General features: G+C 47.4%; 1 protein-coding gene across 1 annotated transcript; it reads left to right on the forward strand.

Moving 5' to 3' along the window:
* Positions 1 to 227: 227 nt before the first annotated feature.
* Positions 228 to 2,405, forward strand: LOC138674857 (olfactory receptor 5P55-like). Its single transcript, XM_069762676.1, has 3 exons — positions 228 to 270; positions 1,331 to 1,386; positions 1,479 to 2,405. The coding sequence occupies exons 1-3, from the start codon at positions 228 to 230 to the stop codon at positions 2,403 to 2,405; spliced, it is 1,026 nt and encodes a 341-aa protein (XP_069618777.1).
* The last annotated feature ends 14,455 nt before the right edge of the window (positions 2,406 to 16,860 follow it).

Raw genomic sequence — 16,860 nt, forward strand, 5'->3', positions numbered from 1 at the left:
AAGGATAGCATGGCACATGACAAAACAGGGATAGCATGGCACAAGAAAAAACAGGGATAGCATGGCACAAGAAAAAACAGGGATAGCATGGCACAAGACAAGACACAGGGATAGCTTGGCACAAGACAAGACACAAGGATAGCATGGTACAAGACAAGACACAAGGATAGCATGGAGCAGAGAAGAACTGTGCTTCTGACATCTGAAGCAGACGGTGACAGTAATTTATGACTGAACTTCTGCGACTGAAACTTGCTCTGATCCCAGCAGGTGAATCCCTCAGAAGATACCATGGTCAATAGTGAATGACTCACCTGAAAAATTTGAAAGCGGGAGAAAGCTCCCTCTGTTAATTCCCCTATCTTTCCCCCAGAAGTTTGATAGCAGGATGCTAAACTATTTCCACAGAAACTGACTGTCCAACAATGGCCTCTGTGTCTGCCATATATTGATGCTTGTTAGATCCTATTAGGGTGTCTAATAGACTCCATGTCAATGTACACTGACCATATGAGTAGTGAAGTGTAGTATCTAAGTGATCAAAGAATTACATTTTAAAGAGCACTTGGGAGACCAACTTTTCAAAAAAGTGAATAAAATGAAATAGGATAAATTAATGCAGAAAAAATGAAATGAAAAGTTTTACAATACAATTACTATAACAGGTTATAGAAAAAAATTGCGTACTTTTCAAAAAGACACATATTGGTATTACTATTTACAGACCAACCTGTACTATTAATCTATGTCTTTTTTAAAATAGCCTAAAGATATACAAAAAGCTACAAATGCTATTTTTGTTAATTCTTTAATGCAAAAGTGAAGTAGAAAGTGAAAAAAAAGTTTCTGAACCCGAAAGGTTAACAATAAAAACTACAGTTAATTCCACAAATTAAAAAAAGTGTTTTGATGAACAAGTTAAATTTTTTCTTTCTTAAAAAACTTATATGAAATGTCCATAATCGTATCAACACATAGTATAAGGTTAACCTGTCAATTAAACTGATCTTCAGAAAGTGTAAACATGAAAAGTTCAATGTTGCAAAATATTTTTTATAGCTACTGTAAAAAAATGGAATACTGGTGGTCACAAGGTAATATTTGCCAAAACTGCACAGATTGTCCCACATTTCCTCGCATAGCTCTGTCTACGTGAAAATAAAAATGCTTAAAAAGATGGTGAAAAAATGTATTAAAACTTAGTTAAAATTTATTATCACAGTAGTCACTATAGAAAAGAAAGATTACTGTATATATCAATTATGCCAAATAGTGAGAAATGCTTAAAAAATAGAACAGCTGCTTTTTTTCCCTTTGTCTTCATAAAAAGATTTCAAAAATGACAAAGAGCAACGGAAAAATCATAGGTGTCACACAATAGAACCAGTGAGAAATAGATTATCATGCAAAAAAAAATAAATGATAATTTGCTTTTATATGACAAAATAATAATTTTGATCTTTTTTTTTGTTTTCTAGAGATATAATCTTACTGTGGTCAATGAGTTTTTACTTTTGGGATTTCAAGGCAGTCAATGTTTTCGAATTTTCCTTTTCTGCCTTCTCCTGGTTGTCTACTTTGGGACAATATGTGGGAATCTCGTGATCATCACCCTGGTGTCCACCTGCAAGAACCTCCACACTCCAATGTACTTCTTCATCTCACAACTGTCCATCAGTGACATCTTGTTGACCACAGACATTGCTCCCAACATGTTTCACATTCTACTAAATGATGGAGCTAAGATTTCTGTTGTCAGTTGCGTAGCTCAGTTTTGTTTTTTTGGTGCCATGGAAGCCTCTGAATGTTTCCTCCTCACGGTGATGTCCTATGACCGATATGTGGCCATCTGTAACCCCCTCCGTTACACTTCTATTATGACACATGACAATTGTTTGAAATTAGCGATTGTATCTTGGTTACTTGGCCTTGTTGTTTTATTACTTGACACCGTAACAATATCTAATCTCTTATTTTGTGCATCAAATATCATTGACCATTTCTTCTGTGATATTCTTCCTTTGCTAGATATCGCCTGTTCTGGCGCCTTTATTGTACAAATAGAGAGCTTTGTGCTAAGCGTTCCCGCCATCTTTACACCAACCTCAATAATCATCTATTCTTATGCTAATATTGTTCTTGACATCCTAAGGATCCCATCCAACCTCGGAAGACAGAAAGCCTTCTCCACCTGCAGCTCCCACCTCACCGTGGTCTGCGTCTACTACTGGACAATCTTCAGTGTTTATGTCGTCCCAACAAAGCGGAAAACGATGACCATTAGTAAAGTCCTATCCTTGCTGTATACTATATTCACCCCTGTGATTAACCCCATGATATATAGTTTCAGAAACAAAGATATTAAGAAAGCCGCACATCACATGATCGACATATATAGAACATGACGTGATATACGCGGCCAGCGTGCACATCTACAGCAGACGGATATCTGCTCTCAATATCGTCAGTTTAGTAACAGAAGTAGAGACAAGTGAATCAATGCAATGCACATCCAATTTATGTCAAATTTTTACAAATTCGCGGAACCTGGAAAATTTGTACTATTTCATTTCCCAGGATTCAGGGAACATGAGCACCACCACTTTATTTATTGCAGGACAATGTATAAGCATTGGATCACATGTAGAGATAAGTGGATCGATTCAGAGACGATTGAGTTCAAGAAATTCGCCTTTTGAATTCAAACACTTTGAGGTTAGTTTTGTGGTTCACAAAAAACCTTGTCTAGTACTATTTCCTATACTGCTAAAGCATCAAAAAGTGAAATATTATACTTTTGCATGGCAGTAACTGCTTATCTATAATATACTGCGGCTGCGACATGTTACGGATTATCACACCTTGTCCAGTGGTGGTCAGTACCTAGGTCATCACAGATCAACAGTTCCCAGTAAAGCACAAGTTGTATGGCAGAGTCATTTTCCATTTCCAGTCACTAGGTAAATCTCTCTCTTCAGTGATGCCCTGCAACTCTCTTTCTTCCATTGATACATGTTCTTTATTATTAAAAAAAAAAAAGAAAAAATATTTGGTAGAGTTTGATAAGTGACATATTTTTTTCTATTCCTTTGAATTCTCTGCTTCCTGCAGATTTCTATCTCTTTTGGTCACCAGAGCCCTCTCTCTATCCACATTGTAGAGCATAAGCTATTCTGGTCAGCAGGCTCCTCTTCCTGCTCCCTACTAAAGTGTAAGCTCTTATGATCAGTGGGGTCCTCTCTCTCCTGTAGAGTGTAAGCTCTTATGGTCAGTGGGGTCCTCTCTCTCCTACAGAGTGTAAGCTCTTATGATCAGTGGGATCCTCTCTCTACTGTAGAGTGTAAGCTCTTATGGTCAGTGGGGTCCTCTCTCTCCTGTAGAGTGTAACCTCTTATGGTCAGTGGGATCCTCTCTCTACTGTAGAGTGTAAGCTCTTATGGTCAGTGGGGTCCTCTCTCTCCTGTAGAGTGTAAGCTCTTATGGTCAGTGGGGTCCTCTCTCTCCTGTAGAGTGTAACCTCTTATGGTCAGTGAGGTCCTCTCTCTCCTGTAGAGTGTAAGCTCTTATGGTCAGTGGGGTCCTCTCTCTCCTGTAGAGTGTAAGCTCTTATGGTCAGTGGGGTCCTCTCTCTCCTGTAGAGTGTAAGCTCTTATGATCAGTGGGGTCCTCTCTCTCCTGTAGTGTGTAAGCTCTTATGGTCAGTGGTGTCCTCTCTCTCCTGTAGAGTGTAAGCTCTTATGGTCAGTGGGGTCCTCTCTCTCCTGTAGAGTGTAAGCTCTTATGGTCAGTGGGGTCCTCTCTCTCCTGTAGAGTGTAAGCTCTTATGATCAGTGGGGTCCTCTCTCTCCTGTAGTGTGTAAGCTCTTATGGTCAGTGGGGTCCTCTCTCTCCTGTAGAGTGTAAGCTCTTATGGTCAGTGGGGTCCTCTCTCTCCTGTAGAGTGTAAGCTCTTATGATCAGTGGGGTCCTCTCTCTCCTGTAGAGTGTAAGCTCTTATGGTCAGTGGAGTCCTCTCTCTCCTACAGAGTGTAAGCTCTTATGATCAGTGGGGTCCTCTCTCTCCTGTAGAGTGTAAGCTCTTATGGTCAGTGGTGTCCTCTCTCTCCTGTAGAGTGTAAGCTCTTATAGTCAGTGGGGTCCTCTGTCCCCTGTAGAGTGTAAGCTCTTATGGTCAGTGGGGTCCTCTCTCTCCTGTAGAGTGTAAGCTCTTATGATCAGTGGGGTCCTCTCTCTCCTGTAGTGTGTAAGCTCTTATGGTCAGTGGTGTCCTCTCTCTCCTGTAGAGTGTAAGCTCTTATGGTCAGTGGGGTCCTCTCTCTCCTACAGAGTGTAAGCTCTTATGGTCAGTGGGGTCCTCTCTCTCCTGTAGTGTGTAACCTCTTATGGTCAGTGGGGTCCTCTCTCTCCTGTAGAGTGTAAGCTCTTATGATCAGTGGGGTCCTCTCTCTCCTGTAGTGTGTAAGCTCTTATGGTCAGTGGTGTCCTCTCTCTCCTGTAGAGTGTAAGCTCTTATGGTCAGTGGGGTCCTCTCTCTCCTGTAGAGTGTAAGCTCTTATGGTCAGTGGGGTCCTCTCTCTCCTGTAGTGTGTAACCTCTTATGGTCAGTGGGGTCCTCTCTCTCCTACAGAGTGTAAGCTCTTATGGTAAGTGGGGTCCTCTCTCTCCTGTAGTGTGTAAGCTCTTATGATCAGTGGGGTCCTCTCTCTCCTGTAGTGTGTAACCTCTTATGGTCAGTGGGGTCCTCTCTCTCCTGTATAGTGTAAACTCTTATGGTCAGTGGGGTCCTCTCTCTCTCCTGTACAGTGTAAGCTCTTTTGGTCAGTGGGGTCCTCTCTCTCTCCTGTAGAGTGTAAGCTCTTATGGTCAGTGGGGTCCTCTCTCTCCTGTACAGTGTAAGCTCTTATGGTCAGTGGGGTCCTCTCTCTCCTGTAGAGTGTAAGCTCTTATGGTCAGTGGGGTCCTCTCTCTCCTGTAGAGTGTAAGCTCTTATGGTCAGTGGGGTCCTCTCTCTCCTGTAGAGTGTAAGCTCTTATGGTCAGTGGGGTCATCTCTCTATCTCCTGTAGAGTGTAAGCTCTTATAGTCAGTGGGGTCCTCTGTCCCCTGTAGAGTGTAAGCTCTTATAGTCAGTGGGGTCCTCTCTCTCCTGTAGAGTGTAAGCTCTTATGGTCAGTGGGGTCCTCTCTCTCCTACAGAGTGTAAGCTCTTATGGTCAGTGGGGTCCTCTCTCTCCTGTAGAGTGTAAGCTCTTATGGTCAGTGGGGTCCTCTCTCTCCTGTAGAGTGTAAGCTCTTATGGTCAGTGGGATCCTCTCTCTCCTGTAGAGTGTAAGCTCTTATGGTCAGTGGGGTCCTCTCTCTCCTGTAGATTGTAAGCTCTTATGGTCAGTGGGATCCTCTCTCTCCTGTAGAGTGTAAGCTCTTATGGTCAGTGGGGTCCTCTCTCTCCTGTAGAGTGTAAGTTCTTATGGTCAGTGGGGTCCTCTCTCTCCTGTAGAGTGTAAGCTCTTATGGTCAGTGGGGTCCTCTCTCTCCTGTAGAGTGTAAGTTCTTATGGTCAGTGGGGTCCTCTCTCTCCTGTAGAGTGTAAGCTCTTATGGTCAGTGGGGTCCTCTCTCTCTCCTGTAGAGTGTAAGCTCTTATGGTCAGTGGGGTCCTCTCTCTCTCCTGTACAGTGTAAGCTCTTATGGTCAGTGGGGTCCTCTCTCTCCTGTAGTGTGTAACCTCTTATGGTCAGTGGGGTCCTCTCTCTCTTCTGTAGAGTGTAACCTCTTATGGTCAGTGGGGTCCTCTCTCTCTCCTGTAGAGTGTAAGCTCTTATGGTCAGTGGGGTCCTCTCTCTCTCCTGTACAGTGTAAGCTCTTTTGGTCAGTGGGGTCCTCTCTCTCTCCTGTAGAGAGTAAGCTCTTATGGTCAGTGGGGTCCTCTCTCTCTCCTGTAGAGTGTAAGCTCTTATGGTCAGTAGGGTCCTCTCTCCTGTAGAGTGTAACCTCTTATGGTCAGTGTGGTCCTCTCTCTCCTGTAGAGTGTAACCTCTTATGGTCAGCGGGGTCCTCTCTCTCCTGTAGAGTGTAAGCTCTTATGGTCAGTGGGGTCCTCTCTCTCTCCTGTACAGTGTAAGATCTTTTGGTCAGTGGGGTCCTCTCTCTCTCCTGTAGAGAGTAAGCTCTTATGATCAGTGGGATCCTCTCTCTCCTGTAGAGTGTAAGCTCTTATGGTCAGTGGGGTCCTCTCTCTCCTGTAGAGTGTAAGCTCTTATGATCAGTGGGGTCCTCTCTCTCTCCTGTACAGTGTAAGCTCTTTTGGTCAGTGGGGTCCTCTCTCTCTCCTGTAGAGAGTAAGCTCTTATGATCAGTGGGATCCTCTCTCTCCTGTAGAGTGTAAGCTCTTATGGTCAGTGAGGTCCTCTCTCTCCTGTAGAGTGTAACCTCTTATGGTCAGTGGGGTCCTCTCTCTCTCCTGTACAGTGTAAGCTCTTTTGGTCAGTGGGGTCCTCTCTCTCCTGTAGAGTGTAAGCTCTTATGGTCAGTGGGGTCCTCTCTCTCTCCTGTAGAGTGTAAGCTCTTATGGTCAGTGGGGTCCTCTCTCTCCTGTAGAGTGTAAGCTCTTATGGTCAGTGGGGTCTTCTCTCTCCTGTAGAGTGTAAGCTCTTATGGTCAGTGGGGTCCTCTCTCCTGTAGAGTGTAAGCTCTTATGGTCAGTGGGGTCCTCTCTCTCTCCTGTACAGTGTAAGCTCTTATGGTCAGTGGGGTCCTCTCTCTCCTGTAGTGTGTAACCTCTTATGGTCAGTGGGGTCCTCTCTCTCTCCTGTAGAGTGTAACCTCTTATGGTCAGTGGGGTCCTCTCTCTCTCCTGTAGAGTTTAAGCTCTTATGGTCAGTGGGGTCCTCTCTCTCTCCTGTACAGTGTAAGCTCTTATGGTCAGTGGGGTCCTCTCTCTCCTGTAGAGTGTAAGCTCTTATGGTCAGTGGGGTCCTCTCTCTCTCCTGTAGAGTGTAAGCTCTTATGGTCAGTGGGGTCCTCTCTCTCTCCTGTACAGTGTAAGCTCTTTTGGTCAGTGGGGTCCTCTCTCTCTCCTGTAGAGAGTAAGCTCTTATGATTAGTGGGATCCTCTCTCTCTCTCCTGTAGAGTGTAAGCTCTTATGGTCAGTGGGGTCCTCTCTCTCTCCTGTAGAGTGTAAGCTCTTATGGTCAGTAGGGTCCTCTCTCCTGTAGAGTGTAACCTCTTTTGGTCAGTGAGGTCCTCTCTCTCCTGTAGAGTGTAACCTCTTATGGTCAGTGGGGTCCTCTCTCTCTCCTGTACAGTGTAAGCTCTTTTGGTCAGTGGGGTCCTCTCTCTCCTGTAGAGTGTAAGCTCTTATGGTCAGTGGGGTCCTCTCTCTCTCCTGTAGAGTGTAAGCTCTTATGGTCAGTGGGGTCCTCTCTCTCCTGTAGAGTGTAAGCTCTTATGGTCAGTGGGGTCTTCTCTCTCCTGTAGAGTGTAAGCTCTTATGGTCAGTGGGGTCCTCTCTCCTGTAGAGTGTAAGCTCTTATGGTCAGTGGGGTCCTCTCTCTCTCCTGTACAGTGTAAGCTCTTATGGTCAGTGGGGTCCTCTCTCTCCTGTAGTGTGTAACCTCTTATGGTCAGTGGGGTCCTCTCTCTCTCCTGTAGAGTGTAACCTCTTATGGTCAGTGGGGTCCTCTCTCTCTCCTGTAGAGTTTAAGCTCTTATGGTCAGTGGGGTCCTCTCTCTCTCCTGTACAGTGTAAGCTCTTATGGTCAGTGGGGTCCTCTCTCTCCTGTAGAGTGTAAGCTCTTATGGTCAGTGGGGTCCTCTCTCTCTCCTGTAGAGTGTAAGCTCTTATGGTCAGTGGGGTCCTCTCTCTCTCCTGTACAGTGTAAGCTCTTTTGGTCAGTGGGGTCCTCTCTCTCTCCTGTAGAGAGTAAGCTCTTATGATTAGTGGGATCCTCTCTCTCTCTCCTGTAGAGTGTAAGCTCTTATGGTCAGTGGGGTCCTCTCTCTCTCCTGTAGAGTGTAAGCTCTTATGGTCAGTAGGGTCCTCTCTCCTGTAGAGTGTAACCTCTTATGGTCAGCGGGGTCCTCTCTCTCCTGTAGAGTGTAAGCTCTTATGGTCAGTGGGGTCCTCTCTCTCTCCTGTACAGTGTAAGCTCTTTTGGTCAGTGGGGTCCTCTCTCTCTCCTGTAGAGAGTAAGCTCTTATGATCAGTGGGATCCTCTCTCTCCTGTAGAGTGTAAGCTCTTATGGTCAGTGAGGTCCTCTCTCTCCTGTAGAGTGTAAGCTCTTATGGTCAGTGGGGTCCTCTCTCTCTCTCCTGTACAGTGTAAGCTCTTTTGGTCAGTGGGGTCCTCTCTCTCTCCTGTAGAGTGTAAGCTCTTATGGTCAGTGGGGTCCTCTCTCTCCTGTAGAGTGTAAGCTCTTATGGTCAGTGGGGTCCTCTCTCTCTCCTGTAGAGTGTAAGCTCTTATGGTCAGTGGGGTCCTCTCTCTCTCCTGTAGAGTGTAAGCTCTTATGGTCAGTGGGGTCCTCTCTCTCCTGTATAGTGTAAGCTCTTATGATCAGTGGGGTCCTCTCTCTCCTGTAGAGTGTAAGCTCTTATGGTCAGTGGGGTCCTCTCTCTCCTGTAGAGTGTAAGCTCTTATGGTCATTGTGGTCCTCTCTCTCTCCTGTAGAGTGTAAGCTCTTATGGTCAGTGGGGTCCTCTCTCTCCTGTAGAGTGTAAGCTCTTATAGTCAGTGGGGTCCTCTCTCTCCTGTAGAGTGTAAGCTCTTATGGTCAGTGAGGTCTTCTCTCTCCTGTAGAGTTTAAGCTCTTATGGTCAGTGGGGTCCTCTCTCTCCTGTAGTGTGTAACCTCTTATGGTCAGTGGGGTCCTCTCTCTCTCCTGTAGAGTGTAAGCTCTTATGGTCATTGGGGTCCTCTCTCTCCTGTAGAGTGTAAGCTCTTATGGTCAGTGGGGTCCTCTCTCTCTCCTGTAGAGTGTAAGCTCTTATGGTCAGTGGGGTCCTCTCTCTCCTGTAGAGTGTAACCTCTTATGGTCAGTGGGGTCCTCTCTCTCTCTCCTGTAGAGTGTAACCTCTTATGGTCAGTGGGGTCCTCTCTCTCCTGTAGAGTGTAACCTCTTATGGTCAGTGGGGTCCTCTCTCTCCTGTATAGTGTAAGCTCTTATGATCAGTGGGGTCCTCTCTCTCCTGTAGAGTGTAACCTCTTATGGTCAGTGGGGTCCTCTCTCTCTCTCCTGTAGAGTGTAACCTCTTATGGTCAGTGGGGTCCTCTCTCTCTCCTGTAGAGTGTGAGCTCTTATGGTCAGTGGGGTCCTCTCTCTCTCCTGTAGAGTGTGAGCTCTTATGGTCAGTGGGGTCCTCTCTCTCCTGTAGAGTGTAACCTCTTATGGTCAGTGGGGTCCTCTCTCTCTCCTGTACAGTGTAAGCTCTTTTGGTCAGTGGGGTCCTCTCTCTCTCCTGTAGAGAGTAAGCTCTTATGATCAGTGGGATCCTCTCTCTCCTGTAGAGTGTAAGCTCTTATGATCAGTGTGGTCCTCTCTCTCTCCTGTATAGTGTATGCTCTTTTTGTCAGTGGGATCCTCTCTCTCTCCTGTAGAGAGTAAGCTCTTATGATCAGTGGGATCCTCTCTCTCCTGTAGAGTGTAAGCTCTTATGGTCAGTGAGGTCCTCTCTCTCCTGTAGAGTGTAACCTCTTATGGTCAGTGGGGTCCTCTCTCTCTCCTGTACAGTGTAAGCTCTTTTGGTCAGTGGGGTCCTCTCTCTCTCCTGTAGAGAGTAAGCTCTTATGATCAGTGGGATCCTCTCTCTCCTGTAGAGTGTAAGCTCTTATGGTCAGTGAGGTCTTCTCTCTCCTGTAGAGTGTAAGCTCTTATGGTCAGTGGGGTCCTCTCTCTCTCCTGTACAGTGTAAGCTCTTTTGGTCAGTGGGGTCCTCTCTCTCTCCTGTAGAGTGTAAGCTCTTATGGTCAGTGGGGCCCTCTCTCTCTCCTGTAGAGTGTAAGCTCTTATGGTCAGTGGGGTCTTCTCTCTCCTGTAGAGTGTAAGCTCTTATGGTCAGTGGGGTCCTCTCTCTCCTGTAGAGTGTAAGCTCTTATGGTCAGTGGGGTCCTCTCTCTCCTGTAGAGTGTAAGCTCTTATGGTCAGTGGGGTCCTCTCTCTCTCCTGTACAGTGTAAGCTATTTTGGTCAGTGGGGTCCTCTCTCTCTCCTGTAGAGAGTAAGCTCTTATGATCAGTGGGATCCTCTCTCTCCTGTAGAGTGTAAGCTCTTATGGTCAGTGAGGTCCTCTCTCTCCTGTAGAGTGTAACCTCTTATGGTCAGTGGGGTCCTCTCTCTCTCCTGTACAGTGTAAGCTCTTTTGGTCAGTGGGGACCTCTCTCTCTCCTGTAGAGAGTAAGCTCTTATGGTCAGTGGGGTCCTCTCTCTCTCCTGTAGAGTATAAGCTCTTATGGTCAGTGGGGGTCCTCTTTCTCTCCTGTAGAGTGTAAGCTCTTATGGTCAGTGGGGTCCTCTCTCTCTCCTGTAGAGAGTAAGCTCTTATGATCAGTGGGGTCCTCTCTCCCCTGTAGAGTGTAAGCTCTTATGGTCAGTGGGGTCCTCTCTCTCTCCTGTAGAGTGTAAGCTCTTATGGTCAGTGGGGTCCTCTCTCTCCTGTAGAGTGTAAGCTCTTATGATCAGTGTGGTCCTCTCTCTCCTGTAGAGTGTAAGCTCTTATGGTCAGTGAGGTCCTCTCTCTCCTGTAGAGTGTAAGCTCTTATGATCAGTGGGATCCTCTCTCTCCTGTAGAGTGTAAGCTCTTATGGTCAGTGGGGTCCTCTCTCTCCTGTAGAGTGTAATCTCTTATGGTCAGTGGGGTCCTCTCTCTCCTGTAGAGTGTAATCTCTTATGGTCAGTGGGATCCTCTCTCTACTGTAGAGTGTAAGCTCTTATGGTCAGTGGGATCCTCTCTCTACTGTAGAGTGTAAGCTCTTATGGTCAGTGGGGTCCTCTCTCTCCTGTAGAGTGTAACCTCTTATGGTCAGTGGGATCCTCTCTCTACTGTAGAGTGTAAGCTCTTATGGTCAGTGGGGTCCTCTCTCTCCTGTAGAGTGTAAGCTCTTATGGTCAGTGGGGTCCTCTCTCTCCTGTAGAGTGTAAGCTCTTATGATCAGTGGGGTCCTCTCTCTCCTGTAGTGTGTAAGCTCTTATGGTCAGTGGTGTCCTCTCTCTCCTGTAGAGTGTAAGCTCTTATGGTCAGTGGGGTCCTCTCTCTCCTGTAGAGTGTAAGCTCTTATGGTCAGTGGGGTCCTCTCTCTCCTGTAGAGTGTAAGCTCTTATGATCAGTGGGGTCCTCTCTCTCCTGTAGTGTGTAAGCTCTTATGGTCAGTGGGGTCCTCTCTCTCCTGTAGAGTGTAAGCTCTTATGGTCAGTGGGGTCCTCTCTCTCCTGTAGAGTGTAAGCTCTTATGATCAGTGGGGTCCTCTCTCTCCTGTAGAGTGTAAGCTCTTATGGTCAGTGGGGTCCTCTCTCTCCTACAGAGTGTAAGCTCTTATGATCAGTGGGGTACTCTCTCTCCTGTAGAGTGTAAGCTCTTATGGTCAGTGGTGTCCTCTCTCTCCTGTAGAGTGTAAGCTCTTATAGTCAGTGGGGTCCTCTGTCCCCTGTAGAGTGTAAGCTCTTATGGTCAGTGGGGTCCTCTCTCTCCTGTAGAGTGTAAGCTCTTATGATCAGTGGGGTCCTCTCTCTCCTGTAGAGTGTAAGCTCTTATGGTCAGTGGGGTCCTCTCTCTCCTACAGAGTGTAAGCTCTTATGGTCAGTGGGGTCCTCTCTCTCCTGTAGTGTGTAACCTCTTATGGTCAGTGGGGTCCTCTCTCTCCTGTAGAGTGTAAGCTCTTATGATCAGTGGGGTCCTCTCTCTCCTGTAGTGTGTAAGCTCTTATGGTCAGTGGTGTCCTCTCTCTCCTGTAGAGTGTAAGCTCTTATGGTCAGTGGGGTCCTCTCTCTCCTGTAGAGTGTAAGCTCTTATGGTCAGTGGGGTCCTCTCTCTCCTGTAGTGTGTAACCTCTTATGGTCAGTGGGGTCCTCTCTCTCCTACAGAGTGTAAGCTCTTATGGTAAGTGGGGTCCTCTCTCTCCTGTAGAGTGTAAGCTCTTATGGTCAGTGGGGTCCTCTCTCTCCTGTAGTGTGTAACCTCTTATGGTCAGTGGGGTCCTCTCTCTCCTGTATAGTGTAAACTCTTATGGTCAGTGGGGTCCTCTCTCTCTCCTGTACAGTGTAAGCTCTTTTGGTCAGTGGGGTCCTCTCTCTCTCCTGTAGAGTGTAAGCTCTTATGGTCAGTGGGGTCCTCTCTCTCCTGTAGAGTGTAAGCTCTTATGGTCAGTGGGGTCCCCTCTCTCCTGTAGAGTGTAAGCTCTTATGGTCAGTGGGGTCCTCTCTCTCCTGTAGAGTGTAAGCTCTTATGGTCAGTGGGGTCCTCTCTCTCCTGTAGAGTGTAAGTTCTTATGGTCAGTGGGGTCATCTCTCTATCTCCTGTAGAGTGTAAGCTCTTATAGTCAGTGGGGTCCTCTGTCCCCTGTAGAGTGTAAGCTCTTATAGTCAGTGGGGTCCTCTCTCTCCTGTAGAGTGTAAGCTCTTATGGTCAGTGGGGTCCTCTCTCTCCTACAGAGTGTAAGCTCTTATGGTCAGTGGGGTCCTCTCTCTCCTGTAGAGTGTAAGCTCTTATGGTCAGTGGGGTCCTCTCTCTCCTGTAGAGTGTAAGCTCTTATGGTCAGTGGGATCCTCTCTCTCCTGTAGAGTGTAAGCTCTTATGGTCAGTGGGGTCCTCTCTCTCCTGTAGATTGTAAGCTCTTATGGTCAGTGGGATCCTCTCTCTCCTGTAGAGTGTAAGCTCTTATGGTCAGTGGGGTCCTCTCTCTCCTGTAGAGTGTAAGTTCTTATGGTCAGTGGGGTCCTCTCTCTCCTGTAGAGTGTAAGCTCTTATGGTCAGTGGGGTCCTCTCTCTCCTGTAGAGTGTAAGTTCTTATGGTCAGTGGGGTCCTCTCTCTCCTGTAGAGTGTAAGCTCTTATGGTCAGTGGGGTCCTCTCTCTCTCCTGTAGAGTGTAAGCTCTTATGGTCAGTGGGGTCCTCTCTCTCTCCTGTACAGTGTAAGCTCTTATGGTCAGTGGGGTCCTCTCTCTCCTGTAGTGTGTAACCTCTTATGGTCAGTGGGGTCCTCTCTCTCTTCTGTAGAGTGTAACCTCTTATGGTCAGTGGGGTCCTCTCTCTCTCCTGTAGAGTGTAAGCTCTTATGGTCAGTGGGGTCCTCTCTCTCTCCTGTACAGTGTAAGCTCTTTTGGTCAGTGGGGTCCTCTCTCTCTCCTGTAGAGAGTAAGCTCTTATGGTCAGTGGGGTCCTCTCTCTCTCTACTGTAGAGTGTAAGCTCTTATGGTCAGTGGGGTCCTCTCTCTCTCCTGTAGAGTGTAAGCTCTTATGGTCAGTAGGGTCCTCTCTCCTGTAGAGTGTAACCTCTTATGGTCAGTGTGGTCCTCTCTCTCCTGTAGAGTGTAACCTCTTATGGTCAGCGGGGTCCTCTCTCTCCTGTAGAGTGTAAGCTCTTATGGTCAGTGGGGTCCTCTCTCTCTCCTGTACAGTGTAAGCTCTTTTGGTCAGTGGGGTCCTCTCTCTCTCCTGTAGAGAGTAAGCTCTTATGATCAGTGGGATCCTCTCTCTCCTGTAGAGTGTAAGCTCTTATGGTCAGTGGGGTCCTCTCTCTCCTGTAGAGTGTAAGCTCTTATGATCAGTGGGGTCCTCTCTCTCTCCTGTACAGTGTAAGCTCTTTTGGTCAGTGGGGTCCTCTCTCTCTCCTGTAGAGAGTAAGCTCTTATGATCAGTGGGATCCTCTCTCTCCTGTAGAGTGTAAGCTCTTATGGTCAGTGAGGTCCTCTCTCTCCTGTAGAGTGTAACCTCTTATGGTCAGTGGGGTCCTCTCTCTCTCCTGTACAGTGTAAGCTCTTTTGGTCAGTGGGGTCCTCTCTCTCCTGTAGAGTGTAAGCTCTTATGGTCAGTGGGGTCCTCTCTCTCTCCTGTAGAGTGTAAGCTCTTATGGTCAGTGGGGTCCTCTCTCTCCTGTAGAGTGTAAGCTCTTATGGTCAGTGGGGTCTTCTCTCTCCTGTAGAGTGTAAGCTCTTATGGTCAGTGGGGTCCTCTCTCCTGTAGAGTGTAAGCTCTTATGGTCAGTGGGGTCCTCTCTCTCTCCTGTACAGTGTAAGCTCTTATGGTCAGTGGGGTCCTCTCTCTCCTGTAGTGTGTAACCTCTTATGGTCAGTGGGGTCCTCTCTCTCTCCTGTAGAGTGTAACCTCTTATGGTCAGTGGGGTCCTCTCTCTCTCCTGTAGAGTTTAAGCTCTTATGGTCAGTGGGGTCCTCTCTCTCTCCTGTACAGTGTAAGCTCTTTTGGTCAGTGGGGTCCTCTCTCTCTCCTGTAGAGAGTAAGCTCTTATGATCAGTGGGATCCTCTCTCTCTCCTGTAGAGTGTAAGCTCTTATGGTCAGTGGGGTCCTCTCTCTCTCCTGTAGAGTGTAAGCTCTTATGGTCAGTGGGGTCCTCTCTCTCTCCTGTACAGTGTAAGCTCTTTTGGTCAGTGGGGTCCTCTCTCTCTCCTGTAGAGAGTAAGCTCTTATGATTAGTGGGATCCTCTCTCTCTCTCCTGTAGAGTGTAAGCTCTTATGGTCAGTGGGGTCCTCTCTCTCTCCTGTAGAGTGTAAGCTCTTATGGTCAGTAGGGTCCTCTCTCCTGTAGAGTGTAACCTCTTTTGGTCAGTGTGGTCCTCTCTCTCCTGTAGAGTGTAACCTCTTATGGTCAGCGGGGTCCTCTCTCTCCTGTAGAGTGTAAGCTCTTATGGTCAGTGGGGTCCTCTCTCTCTCCTGTACAGTGTAAGCTCTTTTGGTCAGTGGGGTCCTCTCTCTCTCCTGTAGAGAGTAAGCTCTTATGATCAGTGGGATCCTCTCTCTCCTGTAGAGTGTAAGCTCTTATGGTCAGTGAGGTCCTCTCTCTCCTGTAGAGTGTAAGCTCTTATGGTCAGTGGGGTCCTCTCTCTCTCTCCTGTACAGTGTAAGCTCTTTTGGTCAGTGGGGTCCTCTCTCTCTCCTGTAGAGTGTAAGCTCTTATGGTCAGTGGGGTCCTCTCTCTCCTGTAGAGTGTAAGCTCTTATGGTCAGTGGGGTCCTCTCTCTCTCCTGTAGAGTGTAAGCTCTTATGGTCAGTGGGGTCCTCTCTCTCCTGTAGAGTGTAAGCTCTTATGGTCAGTGGGGTCCTCTCTCTCCTGTATAGTGTAAGCTCTTATGATCAGTGGGGTCCTCTCTCTCCTGTAGAGTGTAAGCTCTTATGGTCAGTGGGGTCCTCTCTCTCCTGTAGAGTGTAAGCTCTTATGGTCATTGTGGTCCTCTCTCTCTCCTGTAGAGTGTAAGCTCTTATGGTCAGTGGGGTCCTCTCTCTCCTGTAGAGTGTAAGCTCTTATAGTCAGTGGGGTCCTCTCTCTCCTGTAGAGTGTAAGCTCTTATGGTCAGTGAGGTCTTCTCTCTCCTGTAGAGTTTAAGCTCTTATGGTCAGTGGGGTCCTCTCTCTCCTGTAGTGTGTAACCTCTTATGGTCAGTGGGGTCCTCTCTCTCTCCTGTAGAGTGTAAGCTCTTATGGTCATTGGGGTCCTCTCTCTCCTGTAGAGTGTAAGCTCTTATGGTCAGTGGGGTCCTCTCTCTCTCCTGTAGAGTGTAACCTCATATGGTCAGTGAGGTCCTCTCTCTCCTGTAGAGTGTAAGCTCTTATGGTCAGTGGGGTCCTCTCTCTCCTGTAGAGTGTAAGCTCTTATGGTCAGTGGGGTCCTCTCTCTCCTGTAGAGTGTAACCTCTTATGGTCAGTGGGGTCCTCTCTCTCTCTCCTGTAGAGTGTAACCTCTTATGGTCAGTGGGGTCCTCTCTCTCTCCTGTAGAGTGTGAGCTCTTATGGTCAGTGGGGTCCTCTCTCTCTCCTGTAGAGTGTGAGCTCTTATGGTCAGTGGGGTCCTCTCTCTCCTGTAGAGTGTAAGCTCTTATGGTCAGTGAGGTCCTCTCTCTCCTGTAGAGTGTAACCTCTTATGGTCAGTGGGGTCCTCTCTCTCTCCTGTACAGTGTAAGCTCTTTTGGTCAGTGGGGTCCTCTCTCTCTCCTGTAGAGAGTAAGCTCTTATGATCAGTGGGATCCTCTCTCTCCTGTAGAGTGTAAGCTCTTATGATCAGTGTGGTCCTCTCTCTCTCCTGTATAGTGTATGCTCTTTTTGTCAGTGGGATCCTCTCTCTCTCCTGTAGAGAGTAAGCTCTTATGATCAGTGGGATCCTCTCTCTCCTGTAGAGTGTAAGCTCTTATGGTCAGTGAGGTCCTCTCTCTCCTGTAGAGTGTAACCTCTTATGGTCAGTGGGGTCCTCTCTCTCTCCTGTACAGTGTAAGCTCTTTTGGTCAGTGGGGTCCTCTCTCTCTCCTGTAGAGAGTAAGCTCTTATGATCAGTGGGATCCTCTCTCTCCTGTAGAGTGTAAGCTCTTATGGTCAGTGAGGTCTTCTCTCTCCTGTAGAGTGTAAGCTCTTATGGTCAGTGGGGTCCTCTCTCTCTCCTGTACAGTGTAAGCTCTTTTGGTCAGTGGGGTCCTCTCTCTCTCCTGTAGAGTGTAAGCTCTTATGGTCAGTGGGGCCCTCTCTCTCTCCTGTAGAGTGTAAGCTCTTATGGTCAGTGGGGTCTTCTCTCTCCTGTAGAGTGTAAGCTCTTATGGTCAGTGGGGTCCTCTCTCTCCTGTAGAGTGTAAGCTCTTATGGTCAGTGGGGTCCTCTCTCTCCTGTAGAGTGTAAGCTCTTATGGTCAGTGGGGTCCTCTCTCTCTCCTGTA

Source organism: Ranitomeya imitator, chromosome 4 (genome assembly GCF_032444005.1).
Source record: "Ranitomeya imitator isolate aRanImi1 chromosome 4, aRanImi1.pri, whole genome shotgun sequence".
In the NCBI taxonomy this organism is placed as follows: domain Eukaryota; kingdom Metazoa; phylum Chordata; class Amphibia; order Anura; family Dendrobatidae; genus Ranitomeya; species Ranitomeya imitator.

Bases quoted from the DNA above. Each gene is read 5' to 3' on its own strand.
- LOC138674857 (XM_069762676.1), top strand. From the start codon at position 228: ATGACTGAACTTCTGCGACTGAAACTTGCTCTGATCCCAGCAG. The intron at 271-1,330 runs GTGAATCCCTCA...CTTCATAAAAAG, and splicing joins ACTTGCTCTGATCCCAGCAG to ATTTCAAAAATGACAAAGAG. The intron at 1,387-1,478 runs GTGAGAAATAGA...TTTGTTTTCTAG, and splicing joins GGTGTCACACAATAGAACCA to AGATATAATCTTACTGTGGT.